Genomic DNA, 18,983 nt, shown 5'->3' with positions numbered 1-18,983 from the left:
GAAAGAATCTGACTAGCATCCATGAGGACATGGGTTTGATCCCTGGCCTTGCTCAGTGGGTTAAGGATCCAGAGTTGCCATGAGCTGTGGTGTAGGTCACAGACACGGCGTGGATCCTACCCTGCTGTGGCATAGGCCAGCAGCTACAGCTCTGATTCAACTCCTAGGCTGGGAACCTCCATATGCCACAAGTGTGGCCCTAAAAAGCAAACAAAAACAAAAACAAAAACAAAAACCCTCTAGACTTCATAGAGACAAAGACTAGTTACAAGCTATAATGAAAGAGAGGACCCCAGTTAAGGGAGTCAAAAAGAAAGTTAAATGCATAGATATAAATGTATGAGGAAATGTCTCAAACCTAGGTAAAGGAAATAATAAAACACTCCACAAAAACACACATGTAAACATGAACAAATGGAAAGACATACTATGGGGTCTAGAAGTGCAACATTTCATTTATCTTAAGCTATGTTATATATTTTGCAATTATAATAAAATTATTACATGTCTTTTTTTCTCCAGAGCTTGACATCTAGGTGATGTTTATTAGGAAGAATGAACAAGCCAAGAAAACCCTGTAAAGAAGAGCAATGATAAGGCTAGCTCAACCAGAAGTTTAAATATACTATAAATCACTATAAGTAAAATAGCACAGTACTGGCACATGGATAGACAAGTCAGTAGTCAGCAAATAGAATGGAATAGAAAACAGAAATAGACCTGATTGCATTTTCTGCTTTATTATATAAAATCAGCATCTTAAATCAGTGGAGGAAATAACTTTCACTGCATTTTAAATAAAAGGTATAAAGAAAACTGCATAGTCACATGGAAAAAATAAACTGGATCTAATCCTCACAACATGCACCAGAATTAATACTAAATAAAATAGAAATGCAAACATGGAAGTACTAGAAGAAAACACAGGTAACTTCCTCTATAACCTGGAAATATGGGAAACCTCCTTCACTATAACTCAGAATCCAAAAGCAATAAGAGGAAAGTTTGATTCATTGGATTCTATAAAGATAAAAATATTTGGAGAAAAAAATTATTCCAGCTTTAGCAGAAAATGTCCAAGATCCACCTGGATTATTTTGTACCAAAGAGCAAGGGAGATATAAAATGTGTTAAGGGTTCTGTCAAAAGGACTTAGAAACACCTTGAATCAGATTCCACTGGTCAAAGAGGGGCAGTCTGAGCCTCAGTTAGGATAAAATGACCACAGATTGAGAGAAATGAAATCATCGTGAAATAAAAAAGAAAAGCTCATTGTTCTTTGAAAGATGTAAGGAAACTATGTTACTGTGAATGGTAGCAAATTAAAGAATCCAGAAATTATCCTTACTTTCCTTTAAGAATTTTCATAAAATGAAATTGTGGTGAGGGGCAGGTTTTTCATTATACAATTATCACAGTGATAAGTGAAGAAGAACTGAGAGAAAAGGAACGTCACCATTGGGTAAGCCCTAAACAATTAATCAATCTAGGCAGCAATCATCAATAGCTTAGAAATTCCCAGAAAGAGACAACCAGATATTTTGTGCCTCTAATGGAAGATACCAACTCTAACACCATATCCCCAAATAAATGAACAACCTAACATGAATCAATCAATAAACATGAAACACAAGGCACAAAAACACGTGTTAAATGAGTAGGAATGCAGTCTGCAAAATCCAGAGGAATAAACAATCCACTTCGTTTTACAGCAAATACTTTGCAACAAAATAGAGTGGAAGGCATGACATCTATTAAAAAACTTCAGAGACATATCAAGAATTCACATTTTATGGGCCTTACTTATATCCTGGTTCAATAAAAAATAAAGATATTTTTTTAAAAATCAGAAAAATGTAAGCATTCTCACTGTGGCGCAGCGGGTTAAGGATATGGCACAGCCACAGCTGTGGTGTAGGTGGCAGCTGCAGCTAGGATTTGATCTCTGGCCCAGGAACTTCCACATGCCATGGGTGTGGCCCCCCTAAAAGATCAAAGAAAATGTAAACATTAAGGACATTTTATGGTATTAAGGAATCATTCATTTTTTAAGCTATGGTACTGGTAATAAAAGCTTTTTTTAAAAAGATCCTTCTCTTTTATTTCATTTGTTAGCCATGCCAGTGGCGTGTGGAAGTCCCCAGGCCAGGGATCAAACCCATGCCACAGCAGTGACCTAAGCCACTACAGTGGGAACGGTGGATCCTTAACACATTGCCCCACAGGAGAACTCCAAAAAATCCTTCTCTTTTAGAAATTCATGCAGAAATATTTACAGATTGATTATTTGCTTCAAAATAATCAGGTGATGGGAAAGAAGGGAGGCAACTAGAAAACAAGATTATCTGGAGTTCCCATCATGGCGCGGTGGAAGCAAATCCGACTAGGAACCATGAGGTTGTGGGTTCGATCCCTGGCCTCGCTCAGTGGGTTAAGGATCCGGCATTGCCATGAGCTGTGGTGTAGGTCCCAGATGCGGCTCAGATCTGGCATTGCTGTGGCTGTGGCATAGGCTGGCAGCTGTAGCTCTGATTAGATCCCTAGCCTGAGAACCTCCATATGCCTAGGGTGTGGCCCTAAAAAGAAAAAGAAAAGAAAAGAAAAGAAAAGAAAACAAGATGATCTAACTGCTATTAACTGTTCAGGATAAGACCATGTACATGGATGTTCACTATTTTACTCTTTCTACTTTTGTTCGTGCTTGACAATCTCTATAATAAAAAAAAATTTTTTTAAGCATTTAAAATTAGGAGTTCCCTGGGAGCTCAGTGGGCTAAGGATCCAGCATTGTCACTGTTGTGGCTCTGGTTATTGCTATAGTGTAGGTTTGATTCCTGGCCCAGGAACTTCCGCATGCTGTGGATGTGGTCTACCAATCAATAAAATGGTAACATAAGCTAAGCTTAAAGAAAAAAAAAAAACAACACTTAAAATTACCATACTTGGAGTTCCCGTCGTGGTGCAGTGGTTAATGAATCCGACTAGGAACCATGAGGTTGCGGGTTCGATCCCTGCCCTTGTTCAGTGGGTTAAGGATCTGGCATTGCCATGAGCTGTGGTGTTGGTCGCAGACACGGCTTGGATCCTGCGTTGCTATGGCTCTGGTGTAGGCCGGCGGCTACAGCTCCGATTAGATCCCTAGCCTGGGAACCTCCATATGCCGCAGGAGTGGCCCAAGAAAAGACAAAAAGACAAAAAAAAAATTACCATACTTATTTTCCTCCCACCCCAAAACACAACCAGTGGCAGTAAAGTCCTAGCTTAGAGACAATTGATAGAAAAAAAAAAAAAAACTGCCTCAGGGTCTCTGGGATAAGCATCTGATTGCACTGAGATGAGGTGGCATTCTGAGTCCTCAGATGCACAAGTGGCGGCTTTATGCCCAAATGGGTGATACTGAACACCTCTCATGAACCATTAGGTGGGTGTTTTAATGAGTCCATGATGGTTAATATCTAGACAACTTGCCTGGATCTCACAGTACAGCTTGCCTCTAACTATATCTGTATTCCAGTCTGAGGGCTCTTCCTGTTTTTCAGAGTGATGGAGCCTTCAAGAGGCAGACATGTGCACATTCTTGTAAAAGGGAATCATTGTATTCCTTCAGTTGAAATGGAAAATGCACTGCTAAAACTCTATCACTTGACATCTAAATTTTGCCGTTCCTGTGTGCCACATCACAATTATTCTCAGCATACAGTGCTTTTCCCTGGCCTAGTTCCCCTACTTATGACAGCTAGGTAACATGATTTCTTTACATTTCAATTTTTATCCTTTTTTTTTTTTTTGGCTGTCCCCATGGCATATGGAAGTTCCCAGGCCAGGGATGGAATCCAAACTGCAGCTATGACCTATGCCATAGCAGCAGCAACCCTGGATCCTTAACCCACTGCGCCACAATGTGAACGCCTCAATTTTCCTCTTAATAAAGAGTTCTTTCCTGCCTTTCTTAAAGCAAATACAAATGAACTGCAGCAAAATGCAGCAGTCATTCAATGGGTGGCACAAACAAGTCAGAGAAAGTTCTGCTCAGGGATTTGGAAGATTGAGCCAGATCAGGAGTGTGTGGCTGGTCCCTTGGAACATTTGTCTCTTTCTCCCATGTTGTGACTTCCTAAAAGGAAGAGTGCTGGCAACCCCATCGGTCATTAAGTGATACACCACGCCCCCTTGGTGTGCAAAGCAGGGCATTCTGATGCAGAAAATTGGTCATTTCCTCTTACTACCTTGTCAAGTGCAAATAAATGTGTGAAACAAACATTCCAATTCCTTTGCTGATATTCCATTTTATCTCAGATCCCTAAAATACTGGCAGTCACAACAGCAGCCAGGATGCATATTTTAGCACCATAATTTGTCACCCCTGGCCCAGCGCTTTGTAACAAACAGGAAAGTAGCAGAGTGGCAGGTCATAAAAATCCCCCTCTTCGGCTCTCCAGCCACAGTTGCATCAGCTCTGCTCCAATGAGCTGAGTACCTATTTTTGCCTTATCATCACATAGATATCAGAGCATGTTGGTCTGGAAAAGGGCCCCTGCGCCTTGAAAGGCTGTCCCACAACATGCTGAGATAAAATGGTGTTTAAAACATACCTGGACACATTCAGTCATCACAATGCTTCCGCCTCTGTTTCTGGCAGAGTTTATATTTAGAATGTGTGACTTGGAGGTTAACTTCATGAAATGCATCCTTACCTGAGAGGTGGAGAGTATTCGTACTATTCAAGGCACTGAAAATATATTCTGTAAAATAGTCTGGGGAAGGCAAGTGTCTCTTTCCCAGACAAACACCCTGGAGGGACAAAGCGATGATGGTTGCCGCCAACTGAGGAAGTGTATTTTCATCGGCACCATCCATGCTGAGGATTCCAGATTTTTCCTGCAGCGCTTTGGTTTCCATACACTGAAATCAGACACAAAGGAAAAAAGAAAATTGCAATTTCGGAAGCTATTCTGATTAAAACATCTCCAGAAAGATAAGGACTGGTTTTCATCTAAAAGAGAACTGAATGGGAGTTCCCGTTGTGGCACAGTGGAAACAAATCCAACTAGGAATCATGAGGTTGCAGGTTTGATCCCTGGCCCCTCTCTCAGTGGGTTAAGGATCTGGCGTTGCCGTGAGCTGTGGTGTAGGTCACAGACGTGACTTGGATCGTGTGTGGCTGTGGTTGTGGTGTAGGCCGGCAGATGTAACTCTGATTAGATCCCTAGCCTGGGAACCTCCACATGCTGCGGGTGCAGCCCTGGAAAAGACAAAAAAAAAAAAAAAAGACTGAATCGAAAATCTCTTTAAGTTAAGATGCAGGTTGAAATGGGAGGCATTTAGAAAAGAATTGAGGGTTGAGAATTCATTATTCCAGAATGAAATTCCTTTTGAAAACTTAATTGCTACTCCAAAATAAATAATTTATAATTCAAAAAAATGAAAATACAAGACGATTAAATTGTCTGAGGGACTGTGCCTACCATCATTCTATAGTCTCAGATAGAACTCTATCTGGAAAATACTTTTTTTTTTTTTCTTTTTTGGCCACACCTGTGGCATATGGAAGTTCCCAGGCCAGGGACTGAATCTGGGCTGCAGCTTTAAGTTAGCTGCAGGAATGCCAGATCTTTAACCTACCACTCCACAGCAGAAACTCCTGAAAAGTACTTCTTTTATCTGCCATAACACTGATTTTTATAACTCCCACCCCCTGTTTTTTATTTCTCTAAACTTTCTCATTATCTTCTTAAAGCTGTGTTTTTCTAGCATTTGACAAAGTCCAACATCCATTCATGATCAAGACCCTCGCCAAGGTGGGTATAGAGGGAACATTCCTGAATATAATCAAAGCCATTTATGATAAACCCACAGCAAATATAATCCTCAATGGGGAAAAACTGAAAGCCTTCTCACTCAAATCTGGAACAAGACAGGGATGCCCACTCTCACCACTGCTCTTCAACATAGTTTTGGAAGTCCTAGCCACAGCAATTAGACAAACAAAAGAAATAAAAGGCATCCATATAGGAAGAGAAGAGATCAAACTGTCACTGTATGCAGATGACATGATACTATACATAGAAAACCCTAAGGACTCAACCCCAAAACTACTTGAACTGATTCATAAATTCAGCAAAGTAGCAGGATATAAGATTAACATTCAGAAGTCAGTTGCATTTCTGTATACCAGCAATGAAATATTAGAAAAGGAATACAAAAATACGATACCTTTTAAAATTGCACCTCACAAAATCAAATACCTCGGAATACACCTGACCAAGGAGGTAAAGGACCTATATGCCGAGAACTATAAAACTTTCATCAAAGAAATCAAAGAAGATGTAAAGAAATGGAAAGATATTCCATGTTCATGGATTGGAAAAATCAATATTGTAAAAATGGCCATACTACCCAAAGCAATCTACAGATTCAATGCAATCCCTATCAAATTACCCATGACATTTTTCACAGAACTAGAACAAACAATCCAAAAATTTATATGGAACCACAAAAGACCCAGAATCGCCAAAGCAATCCTGAGAAACAAAAACCAAGCAGGAGGCATAACTCTCCCAGACTTCAAGAAATACTGCAAAGCCACAGTCATCAAAACAGTGTGGTACTGGTATCAAAACAGACAGACAGACCAATGGAACAGAATAGAGAATCCGGAAATAAACCCTGACACCTATGGTCAATTAATCTTTGACAAGGGAGGCAAGAACATAAAATGGGAAAAAGAAAGTCTATTCAGCAAGCATTGCTGGGAAACCTGGACAGCTGCATGCAAAGCAATGAAACTAGAACACACCCTCATACCATGCACAAAAATAAACTCAAAATGGCTGAAAGACTTAAATATACGACAGGACACCATCAAACTCCTAGAAGAAAACATAGGCAAAACACTCTCTGACATCAACATCATGAATATTTTCTCAGGTCAGTCTCCCAAAGCAAGAGAAATTAGAGCAAAAATAAACCCATGGGACCTCATCAAACTGAAAAGCTTTTGCACAGCAAAGGAAACCAAGAAGAAAACAAAAAGACAACTTTCAGAATGGGAGAAAATAGTTTCAAATGATGCAACCGACAAGGGCTTAATCTCTAGAATATATAAACAACTTACACAACCCAACAGCAAAAAAGCCAATCAACCAATGGAAAAATGGGCAAAAGACCTGAACAGACATTTCTCCAAGGAAGATGTACAGATGGCCAACAAACACATGAAAAAATGCTCAACATCGCTGGTTATAAGAGAAATGCAAATCAAAACTACCATGAGATATCACCTCACACCAGTCAGAATGGCCATCATTAGTAAGTCCACAAATAACAAGTGCTGCAGGGGCTGTGGAGAAAAAGGAACCCTCCTGCACTGTTGGTGGGAATGTAAACTGGTACAGCCACTATGGAGAACAGTTTGGAGATACCTTAGAAATCTATACATAGAACTTCCACATGACCCCGCAATCCCACTCTTGGGCATCTATCTGGACAAAACTCTACTTAAAAGAGACACATGCACCCGCATGTTCATTGCAGCACTATTCACAATAGCCAGGACATGGAAACAACCCAAATGTCCATCGACAGACGATTGGATTCGGAAGAGGTGGTATATATACACAATGGAATACTACTCAGCCAGAGAAAAGAATGACATAATGCCATTTGCAGCAACATGGATGGAACTAGAGAATCTCATACTGAGTGAAATGAGCCAGAAAGACAAAGACAAATACCATATGATATCACTTATAACTGGAATCTAATATCCAGCACAAATGAACATCTCCTCAGAAAAGAAAATCATGGACTTGGAGAAAAGACTTGTGGCTGCCTGATGGGAGGGGGAGGGAGTGGGAGGGATCGGGAGCTTGGGCTTATCAGACACAACTTAGAATAGATTTACAAGGAGATCCTGCTGAGTAGCATTGAGAACTTTGTCTAGATACTCATGTTGCAACAGAAGAAAGGGTGGGGGGGAAAAATGTAACTGTAATATATACATGTAGGGATAACTTGATCCCCTTGCTGTACAGTGGGAAAATAAAAAAAATTAAAAAATCTAAAAAAAAGCTGTGTTTTTCTCCAGGGAGACTCTTGCCCTGACTGCTTATATCCTTTCAATTGGTGAATTGTTTATCTCCACCTTCAAGTAGAGCCTTACAACTTCTAATATAATATACCTGTTTTTTAAAAAATTGAAGGATAGTTGATTTACAATGGTGTGTTAATTTCTGCTGTACAGGAAAGTGATTGGGCTATGTGTGTGTGTGTGTATATACACACTTTAAAAAAATTTTTTTTCCATTATGTTTTATCACAGGATATTGAGTATAGTTCCCTGCACTATACAGTAGGACCTTACTGTTTAGCCGTCTTGTATATATTAGCTCACATCTGCCCAACCCAGCCTTCTACTCTTCCTGCTGACTCTGCTGCCCTGGACCATCATACCTTTATTTCATCTCATGCTTAGTGTGTGCTAACTGCAAGTCAAAGCAAGTAAAATATCTGTGTTCTCTGAACTCCCATAAGACCTATGCGTACACCAATTTTCCTCAATTAAATTATGGGCATTTAAACAGCTAAGAATCTCACCTTACATCCCACTAGCCTCCCCATTCATGTATATTTAAACATTTATTGAGTGCCTACTATGCGCCAGACACTATGTTAGGTCTATTCCATAGGCTCACTTTTCTTTCTTCCGAAATTCCAAAAAAGATTATTTTTTTACAGATTACCTGGCCACAAAGGGTGGAGTCCCAATTTGCACTCAGATGTATGCTCTTCAATACTCTTCCTCATGAATGTGGAAATAAATTGAAACACAGGATGGTCTTGGGACTTTTTAGATCATCAAAGCAATTTCTATAGCATAGTGCTCGGGGCAGACAAATAAGGCTTTAACACTATCTCTGCCATTTCTAATGGAGTGACCTTGGGCCCTTTATAGTCATTATCTGTAAAAAGAGACAATCTCTCCCATCACAAAGGTTTTAAGATTAGATGAGGTAATGTATGCAAAATGTTTGATATAGCACCCAGGACCTTGTCAGCTAACCTTAGCTACTACTACCATTATTTTCAGTGTCTCATAGAAAGCCTGGTGGGGAGTAGACTGAAGGAGGAATCAAGTTCAAGTACTATAAAATGTTATATCATTGCCATAAAATAATAGCTCTCAATGCTGTATTAGTGCCATAAAAATGTTTTCCCTGAAGGCTCTAGAGGAGCCAGTGAAAATTATGAAAAACAGAAAAATACAATAAATCAGGTGGGTGGAAAAGTACTAAATGGATTGACAGGGGTAGAATTTGAGGGCGAGAAGTCTAGTTAAGAAGTTATTGATGATTTCATGACCTAAGATAGTAAGTAGAACTTGCGATGGAGAGAAGCAGATGCACTTGAGAAATATTAAGAAGGTACGCTAAAACCCTTGAAAGAAAATGTGCAGAGTCGAAATGACCCAGGTTTCTGGGTTTGATAAATGCATAATGGTAAGGCCATCCACTAGCTCCCCCAAATTTCCCCAAATACCCAATATATGTCTGGCACTTCCCTAGCTACTGGAAAAACAACCAAATCCAAAAGCATTCCCTGCCCTGGAGCTTAAAGTTTAGCATCATTAATGAAACAATGATGGAATCAATGTAAGTGAAGAATCTTGGCAATGGCTTTGAAGGAGAGGTACGTGGAACAACGAGGTGAAAACAGACAACTCTTCTACCCATTTAGGCAGATCAAAGAAGGCTTCCTTAGGATTATCACACACACACACACACACACACACACACACACACACACGCACACACCTGAAGGAGTGGAAGGAAGGAATAGTCCAGGTAGGAAAAACAGCCTGTGCACAGCTTCTCTGGCAGGAGGGAGGATTGGAAAGAAGATAATCATTGGAGCTGGTGGAGTGAGAGGAACATGGTAGAAGCTGAACATCTCTTGGCACAGAATGGAGTTTGCCCTTTATCCTAAAATCAACTGGAAGCCAGAGGGGAATTTTGAGCAAGGGGTTATATGACTGGATTTGTGTTTTGACAAATTCACTCTGGCTACATAAGGAGAACAAACAAACTGGAGAGAGTGATGACTAGTAGCACAGTTAGAAGGCTATTACAGTGGTCCAGGAACAAGGCAGTGATGCTGACACCAGAGAAAAATCAACTGGTTAGGAAGAAACAGCAGTAGAGCTTGGAAACAGATTAGACATGAAGGAAGAAGAAATTGAAAATAAAATTTCTTGCTGGGTATTTGACTGGATGATTATGCTCTTTGCTGACATATTTGCTCCATAAAGATGGAGTCTCATTGGTTTGATTTATGACCTTGATGTTGGATGTTTTGAGGGGGAGGTGCCGTTACCATATCCTTAAAGAAAAAGATGTTGTGTAGTATACGTGGGTCTGGAGTCTACAGGAGACGTCTGTGGTGGAGACACACTCTTGTGAGTCAGCTTTAAGTAGAGATGGGCTACCCTGGAGAAAACACACGGAATGATAGGGGACTAAGCCCATGCCCCAAAGAGCATTAATCGTAAAATCTATACAGAGAGAGAAAAGTCTGCAATAGGTGAAAACGAGGGCATCAGAGAGAAAGAAAACCAGGAATGTGCAGGGTTATCCAAGCCAAAGTAGAGACCTTCCATGAGACTCCCCCCCCTTACCTATGAATGTGCTCTTACCAATCTCGCCAGTTACAAACTTAAAAAAAAAGAAAAAAATATAATCAGCCCTTTTCACCCTGGTCTATGTCACAAGAATACACCATTGACCTAGTAGTCTTCTCTTGCTTCTTCTTTTTTTTTTTTTTTGAAAAGAAAGCATGGAGGAGGCTTGGATCCCGTGTTGCTGTGGCTATGGTGTTAGATGGGCAGCTGCAGCTTCGATTTGACCCCTAGCCTGGGAATCTCCATAAGCCTCAGGTGTGGCTCTAAACAGACCAAAAAAAAAAAAATCAGAAGTCATTGTTTCTCTTCCTCAACCTGTCCTTTCTTTAGTGTTGCTTATGTAGCTCTTGAAATAGCTGGACAAGTGAGAAGAAAAGGGGGTGATAGAAATGGGAAAAAAAAAAAGCCCATGAAATATGGGATGACAGACATCATGAGTGAAAAGAGTTTCATGGAGGCAAGACTTGACAAAAGTGAGAGAGCAAAAAGCAGGGCAGAGGTGGTTGAGAAATAAAATGTATGGGAGTATAAAGAGAAGGAGAATGTATGTTCATCAAAAAAAAAAAAAAAGAAGCAAGAGAAGGCTACTAGGTCAATGATGCATTCTTGTGACATAGACAAGGATGAAAAGGGCTGATTGTATTTATTTTTTTGTTTGTTTGTTTGTAACTGTTGAGGTTGGTAAGAACACATTATCATGGCAGGTGGAGGAGAGTCAGTTATCAAAAGCCTTAGGATGTGGTCATGAACCCATCCTCCGTCAAAGAGGAGGTGCTGATGGAGAACCATGTACAGGTCCCTGGTCATTGACCATGGAAACAGCAAACGAGTGCAAAAAATGGAGAGAGGTGGAAGCATTAAGAGATTGAGTCAGGAGGAAAAAGGAGGCAAGAATATAAAATGGGGAAAAGACAGTCTTTTCAGCAAGTGATGCTGGGAAAACTGGACAGCCTCATGTAAATCAATGACACTGGAACACACCCTCATGCCATGCACAAAAATAAACTCAAAATGACTTAAAGACTTAAATGTAAGACAAGACACCACCAAACTCCTAGAAGAGAACATAGGCAAAACATTCTCTGATATCAACCTTACAAATGTTTTCTCAGGTTGGTCTCCCAAAGCAACAGAAATAAAAGCAAAAATAAACAAATGGAAACTAATCAAACTGAAAAGCTTTTGCACAGCAAAAGAAACCATTAAAAAAAAAAAGGCATCTTACAGAATGGGAGAAAATAGTATCAAATGATGCAATTGACAAGGGCTTAATCTCTAAAATATACAGACAACTTATACAACTCAATAGCAAAAAAGCTAATAACCCAATGGAAAAATGGTCAAAAGACCTGAATAGACCATTCTCCAAGGAAGATATACAGATGGCCAACAAGCACATGAAAAAATGTTCAACATCACTGATTATTAGAGAATTACAAATCTAAACTTCCGTGAGGTACCACCTTACACCAGTCAGAATGGCCATCATTAATAAGTCCACAAATAACAAATGCTGGAGAAGGTGTGGAGAAAAGGGAACCCTCCTACACTATTGGTGGGAATGTAAATTGGTACAACCACTATGGAGAACAGTATGGAGGTACCTCACAAAATTAAATATAGAACTACTGTTTGACCCAGCAATCCCACTCTTGGGTATATATAAAGACAAAACTTTCACTGAAAAAGACACATGCACCCACATGTTCATTGCAAAACTATTCACAATAGCTAAGACACGGAAACAACTTAAATCTCCATCAACAGATGATTGGATCAAGAAGATGTGGTATACATACACAATGAAATACTACTCAGCCATAAAAAAGAACAAAATAATGCCATTTTCAGCAACATGGATGGAACCAGAGACTTTCATACTAAGAGAAGTAAGTCAGAAAGAGAAAGACAAATACCATACGATATTACTTATATCTGGAATCCAAAACCTTTCCACAGAAAGGAAAATCAAGGACTTGGAGGACAGACTTGTGGTTGCCAAGGGGGAGGGAGTGGGATGGACTAGGAATTTGGGGTTAATAGATGCAAACTGTTGCCTTTGGAATGGATAAGCAATGAGATCCTGCTGTATAGCACTGAGAACTATATCTAGTCAATTATTATGGAGCATGATAATGTGAGAAAAAAACAATGTATACATGTATGTGTAACTGAGTCACCTTCTGTACTTTAGAATATTGACAGAACACTGTAAAACCAGCTATAATGGAAAAAATAAAAATCATTATTAAAAAAAGAGAGAGAGAGATTGAGTCGGGAAGATAAAACAGACCAGTTTGGGCAGAAGAGAAGGAAGGCATAGATGGATGTTTGCACTCTGGACTATGAGGGAGGGTGGTGAGATTAAGGTCTGATGGTATAGAGCTGTTTCTCTTAGTGAGCTGGTTAAGATCCATCCAGAGCTGCTGTTAGTGGCTTGACCTGTGCAAGTCGTAACCTATGCAAACCAAGAAAATGCTAGTCCTAGGGGGCCTGGACTGCCAATACCTTCTGTTACCTCACACCCTTCTCATCTAAGAGAGCAGCAGCCTGCAGTGAGGTGCCAACTGGCCCCCTTCCAAAGTCTGGACTGACTGACTTCCTAAAAGAATCCTAGCCCAAGTGCATGGGCCATAGAACCCTTCCAAGAACTGGAAACCATGGTGCCCTTTCCAGGAGATGGTAGTTCTAAGACCTAACACCAGGTTATGACTCATCAATAGCTCAATTCTTCTTGACTTAATGAATGAATAGAGTAGGTCTACCTGCAACATAGGAGTTATGGCTCAGTGGTAACAAACCCAACTAGTACCCATGAGGACGCAGATACGATCCCCAGCCCTGCTCAGTGGATTATGGATCCAGCATTGCCGTGAGCTTTGATATAGGTCACAGATGTTCCTTGGATCCCACGTTGCTGTGGCTGTGGCGTAGGCCAGCAGCTATAGCTCTGACTGGACCCCTAGCCTGGGAACGTCCATATGCCATGGGTGCGGCCCTAAAAAGCAAAAAAATAAAAAATTATACCTACAATATGGAATTACTTCATTCTGTCCTAGGAATGTTTACTCTCACACATACTCGGAAGCCTATGTATTTTCAGCACACCTTGCATCTCCAGAAATCTACACTCCACCTGCCTTGAAGGGTAGGGTTTCTATTTATATTTCATCTGTATCAAAAGTCAGGAACACGCAAGAGGGCTACAATCCTAGTGGCTAATTTCAGCCAATCTTGTATTGTGTTAGATATTGCACTGAGGAAACTCATTTGAGGCACACCTCCTGATTTAAGCAACAAGGTGAATTCTATGAAGGAATCCCATGTTCTCAATTGGAAATAGAAAAAAAAAAACAAACAAAAAATGCCAAATTTTGAGATGCACGAGATTACAGTTACCAAAGTGATATCTGCAAAGTCTTTAGTAAGCAGTCTGTCCATTTCTTCTGCCAATAACAAAAGAAATTAAACCTTTTTACAGCAAATTGGAGGGTTTGTTTGCTGGCCTTAAGTTGCAGCATGATTGTATCCTTCTGAATTCCTAGAAATCTGAAATGAGGCCAAGAGTCAAATTCATCAGTCTATGTTGCTAGAGAGGGAATTTTTGTGTAACCTTCCCCCCCCCACCACCACCAATCACATGTTGAAATCCTAACCCTCAGTGTGATAGTATTGGGAGGTGGGACCTTTAAGGGGGTGATTGGGTCAGGAGGGTGGCGCGCTCATGAATGGGATCAGTGGCCTCACGAAAGAGGCCGCACGCAGCTCCCTTGCCCCCCACCATGTGTATAATGAAAAAATGACCCTGCTATGGACCAAAAAGTAGCCTCTTACCAGACCCCAAATCTGCCCAGCACCTTGACCTTGGGCTTTCCAGGCTCCAGAATTGTGAGAACAAATTTCTGTTGTTTATAAGCTACCCGGTTTGTAGCATTTATGATATAACAGCCCAAACAAAGACACACATCAATGAATAGTTCAAGAGAAAAAAAAAAGTTTTGGCATTCCTATTGTGACTCAGTGGGTTAAGGACCCCATAGTGTCTCCCTGAGGATGCAGGTTCAATTCCTGCCCTCACTCAGTGGCTTAAAGATTCAGCGTTGCTGCAAGCTGCAGTGTAGGTTGAAGGTGTGGCTCAGATCCAGTGTTGCGGGGGCTGTAGTGAAGGCCCCAGCAGCAGCTCTGGTTTGACCCTTGGCCCAGAAACTTCCATATGCTGCAGGTGCAGCCATAAAAAACAAACAAGCAAACGAGCAAAAAAACACATTTTGCCACTCTATTCAACATGTGCTGGTGGCTTTTCAATTAATTCTTTAAGAAAATACAGTTTTAAAAAAACTCATGTTTGGAGTTCCCGTCATGGTGCAGCAGAAACGTATCTGACTAGGAACCAGGAGGTTGCAGGTTCGATCCTTGGCCTCGCTCAGTGGGTTAAGCATCCGGCATTGCCGTGAGCTGTGATATAGGTCTCAGATGCGCCTCAGATCTGGCAGTGCTGTGGTTGTGGTATAGGCTGGTGGCCACAGCTCCAATTCGACCCCTAGCCTGGGAACCTCCATATGCCATGGGTGTGGCCCCAAAAAGACAAAAAACAAAACAAAACAAAAAAAACCCACCTCATGTTCAGAAGTTCCCGCTGTGGCACGGTGGGTTAAGAATCCGACTGCAGCAGCTAGGGACATTGCGGAAGTGCAGGTTTGATCCCTGGTTTGGCACAGTATGTTAAAGGATTGAGCGTTGCCACAGCTGAGGCACAGTTCCTGATCCAGGAACTTCCATATGTCATGGGTGTGGCCATAAAATAAAAACTCATGTTCAGAGAATACTATCACATTCTAGTCAGGATTTCAACTTGTGATTGGTGGTGGGGAGGGAGGGAATACACAAAAATTAACTCTATAGTAACATATGCTCAACTCTTGATCACTTCAAACTCCCCACTGCCAAGTAGAATGCAAAAAGGTAAGACAAAGGCTGGCCTGTGCTGGGATAGTAATGAAGGCAACAAGATGCCTGTTTCCTAACAGTGGGAGTCCAGAGAGAAGAAAAACACACGGAGAGTTCCCGTCGTGGTGCAGTGGAAACAAATCTGACTAGGAACCATGAGGTTGTGGGTTCGATCCTTTGCTCAGTGAGTTAAGGATCCGGCATTGCCATGAGCTGTGGTGTAGGTTGCAGACGCGGCTCAGATCCTGCATTGCTGTGGCTGTGGTGTAGGCCGGCAGCTGTTGCTCTGATTCAGCCCCTAGCCTGAGAACCTCCATATGCCTCAGGTACGGCCCTAAAAAAAAAAAAAAAAAAAAAAAAAAAAAAGAAGAAGAAGAAAAGAAAGGCACTTGGGATCCTGAACATAGGCAGCACCAATCCGGAGCCACTGCCGATATATTCCTTGTGCTGTCAGGCATGATGCTTTTTTTGCAAGCTGCATCTGCAGGGAAGTAGCTAATGATAAATTCATTTTTCACCAACTCCTACTGTTTTCTCCTCCTCTGTCCAGAAGGGAAAGCAAATACACACACTGCTTTCACCACTACAGTTCAGTCCTTAGGGACTGATCCAAAGCCTTGAGTCACACTCACTTTGGTGCCCTGGGGGACTCAGAATAGAGCTGCCCTGTCACCTGGCCTGCTTGCCTATCCACCCATGCAGCTTCTGGCTAAAACTCATCTGACTACTGATTAGTCATTACATTTCCCCCTTTGGACTCAGAATGTTATATTACATCATCTAACATCCCATAAGAAAATCCACAAATACTTACCTCTCGTAGAAGCTGTTGAGTATTTTAGGAACAAACAAGTGACCAAAAAAAAAAAAAAAATCATACTCTGATTTTTAGCAGATTTACGGTATCCTAGCAGCAGAGCTGCAATTTTATTTTATTTTATTTTATTATTTATTTATTTATTTATTTTTTGTCTTTTTGCTATTTCTTTGGGCCGCTCCCGCGGCATATGGAGGTTCCCAGGCTAGGGGTCGAATCGGAGCTGTAGCCACTGGCCTACGCCAGAGCCACAGCAACGCGGGATCCGAGCCGCGTCTGCAACCTACACCACAGCTCACGGCAACGCCGGATCGTTAACCCACTGAGCAAGGGCAGGGATCGAACCCGCAACCTCATGGTTCCTAGTCAGATTCGTTAACCACTGCGCCACAACGGGAACTCCTATTTTTTTTTTTTTTTTTTTTTTAGAGCTACAATTTTAAATTGCTAAAAGATTTGCAATTTTGACTTTCTTACCTGGCTTCCGGAAGTGTCAAAGTACTGCCTGGTGAAAGCCAGGATATCTTCCATCTCGTTCTGTGACAGGAAATAGGAATCTTCATCCTGCCTGAGGCTGAGAAGGCTGTGCAGGTAAAATTTATACTCCCTATGACTCATGTTGAGCTTGGAAGAACAGATCTCTTCCTGGTGAATGATGTAATAGAGCAGGAGAAGGGAAACTCGATGGACCACTTCTTCTCCAAGCGGATCCTCGAAACCTCCTCCAGCTATGAGTAATAGGGCATCTGGTTCGAAGCACTGTGCAAAAAAAAAAAAATAAACAAAAATGTAAAAATTAAAAACAGGAGTTCCCAGTGTGGCTCAGTGGGTTAAGGACGTGACATTCGTTGTCTCTCTGAGGATGTGGGTTCAATCCTTGGCTCTGCTCAGTGGGTTAAGGATCTGGCGTTGACATGAGCTATGGCCTAGGTTGCAGATGTGGCTCAGACCCAGTGTTGCCTTGGCTGTGGGATAGGCTAGCAGCTGCAGCTCTGATTGGACATCTAGGCTAGGAACTTCCATATGCCACAGATGTGGCTATAAAAAGAATAAATAAAAATTAAAAGCAAACAAATTTGACCAATATTCCTAGAACACTAACACCCACAGAGTCTCTGTTGTTCATTATTTTAGGACTAGGAGGGGAAAGTGGGCAGCTTCGATAGCCCAACTCCAAGAAGACAGTCACAGTTGGCCTTTTATATAACAATGATGCCCTCCCAGAAATTCCTTGTCCCCTAAACGTGTCCTTCTGCCTCCAGCTGTAGTATTGCCAAGTGGACAAACCGTAATTTGCTATCTTGATGAAAACCAGCTGACTCTTTGGCTTTCAACATGATGCTCCAGAAGTTCCTGTTGTGGCTCCGCAGGTTAAGAGCACAATGAGTATCCATGAGGATGTGGGTTCAATCCCTGGCCTTGCTCAGTAGGTTAAAGATTCAGTGCTACCTTCGCTGCAGTGTAGGTGGCAGATGTGGCTCAGATCTGGTGTTGCCCAGTGGGACAAGTCCCTTGGGGCCCAAGATAGGCATCTCTTGGTGGCTGTATTCTGTGCTTGGGGTCGTGTAATGGGCTGTTTCTCAGATCCCGAGAGCATTGGCAGAAGCCCCCCCATCCCCACCTCTCCAGTATCTCTGAAGAAAGACAGTTCTTGTCTTGCTGGGAGAGCTTCTTTCCCACAACCCCTGTGTCTATCTTTTCTCACTATCCATCACATCCCCCCAACACCTTCCTCTGACACGTAAATGTCCCAGATGAGACAAACCAGGTGTGGGGTGGGAAACAAAGCATCATGGAAGCATTTTAAATAATTCTTGAACCACCAACCTCTCTGTTAACAGCAGGATGTGGGACCCACTTGCGTCCTGGAAAAGAACTGATATCAGTTCCATCAGTAGGATGACAGAGAGGCAGATGATACACGTTCATTCCGCGTTCCCACCTCTCAAGTGGCAGGTGTGGTGCGAGATGCTGAGGCTAAATCTCTGCACAAAGCAGACACAAATTTTAAAAAATCCAGCCTTTATGGACCAGTTGTCTTCAAGAGGAAATAGAAAATAAACAAGCAGACTGAGGAATATTCGAATACGAGGGCTATGAAGAAAAGAAAAAATGGTGTTTGCTAAAGTGGCCACTAGCTGCCTGTGGATGCTGGGCACTTAATATGTGATTTGTTCCCTTTCAGATACGCTGGTAAGTTTAAAACACACAGATTTCACAGACTTAGTCTGGCAAAAAAAACATCAAATGTGATGTTCATTATGTTAATACTTCAATACTTTTTTAGATTTTTGATTAATGTGGAAGTGATATCACACATAAGTTTCAATAAAATATATGAATTTTACCTGTTTTCTTTTTCCTGTTTGGCCGTGCCTGCAAGTTCTCAGACCAGGGATGGAATCCAAGCCACAGCTGTGACCTACACTACAGGTGCAGCATAGTGGAAACACCTCACCTGTCTCTTTTTAATGCTTTAAAATGTGGCTCCTAGGAAATGTACAATGACACATGCCTCGCATTTGCGGCTTGTGTTATATTTCT

At 41.5% G+C, this 18,983-nt stretch overlaps 1 protein-coding gene across 2 annotated transcripts in view; it reads right to left on the bottom strand.

Moving 5' to 3' along the window:
- The window catches only part of SLC39A12 (solute carrier family 39 member 12), an 81,697-nt gene that overhangs the window by 51,695 nt on the left and 11,019 nt on the right, over positions 1 to 18,983 (bottom strand). For both annotated transcript variants that reach the window (XM_047754947.1, XM_047754948.1), the window contains exons 3-4: positions 16,917 to 17,198; positions 4,695 to 4,902 (exon numbers count right to left, since the gene is read on the bottom strand). In XM_047754947.1, coding sequence (XP_047610903.1) covers positions 4,695 to 4,902; positions 16,917 to 17,198 — 490 coding nt within the window. The remainder of the gene's footprint in view (positions 1 to 4,694; positions 4,903 to 16,916; positions 17,199 to 18,983) is intronic.

Source organism: Phacochoerus africanus, chromosome 12, assembly GCF_016906955.1.
Source record: "Phacochoerus africanus isolate WHEZ1 chromosome 12, ROS_Pafr_v1, whole genome shotgun sequence".
Taxonomy (NCBI): domain Eukaryota; kingdom Metazoa; phylum Chordata; class Mammalia; order Artiodactyla; family Suidae; genus Phacochoerus; species Phacochoerus africanus.
This window is presented reverse-complemented; position numbering and strand designations above follow the sequence as displayed.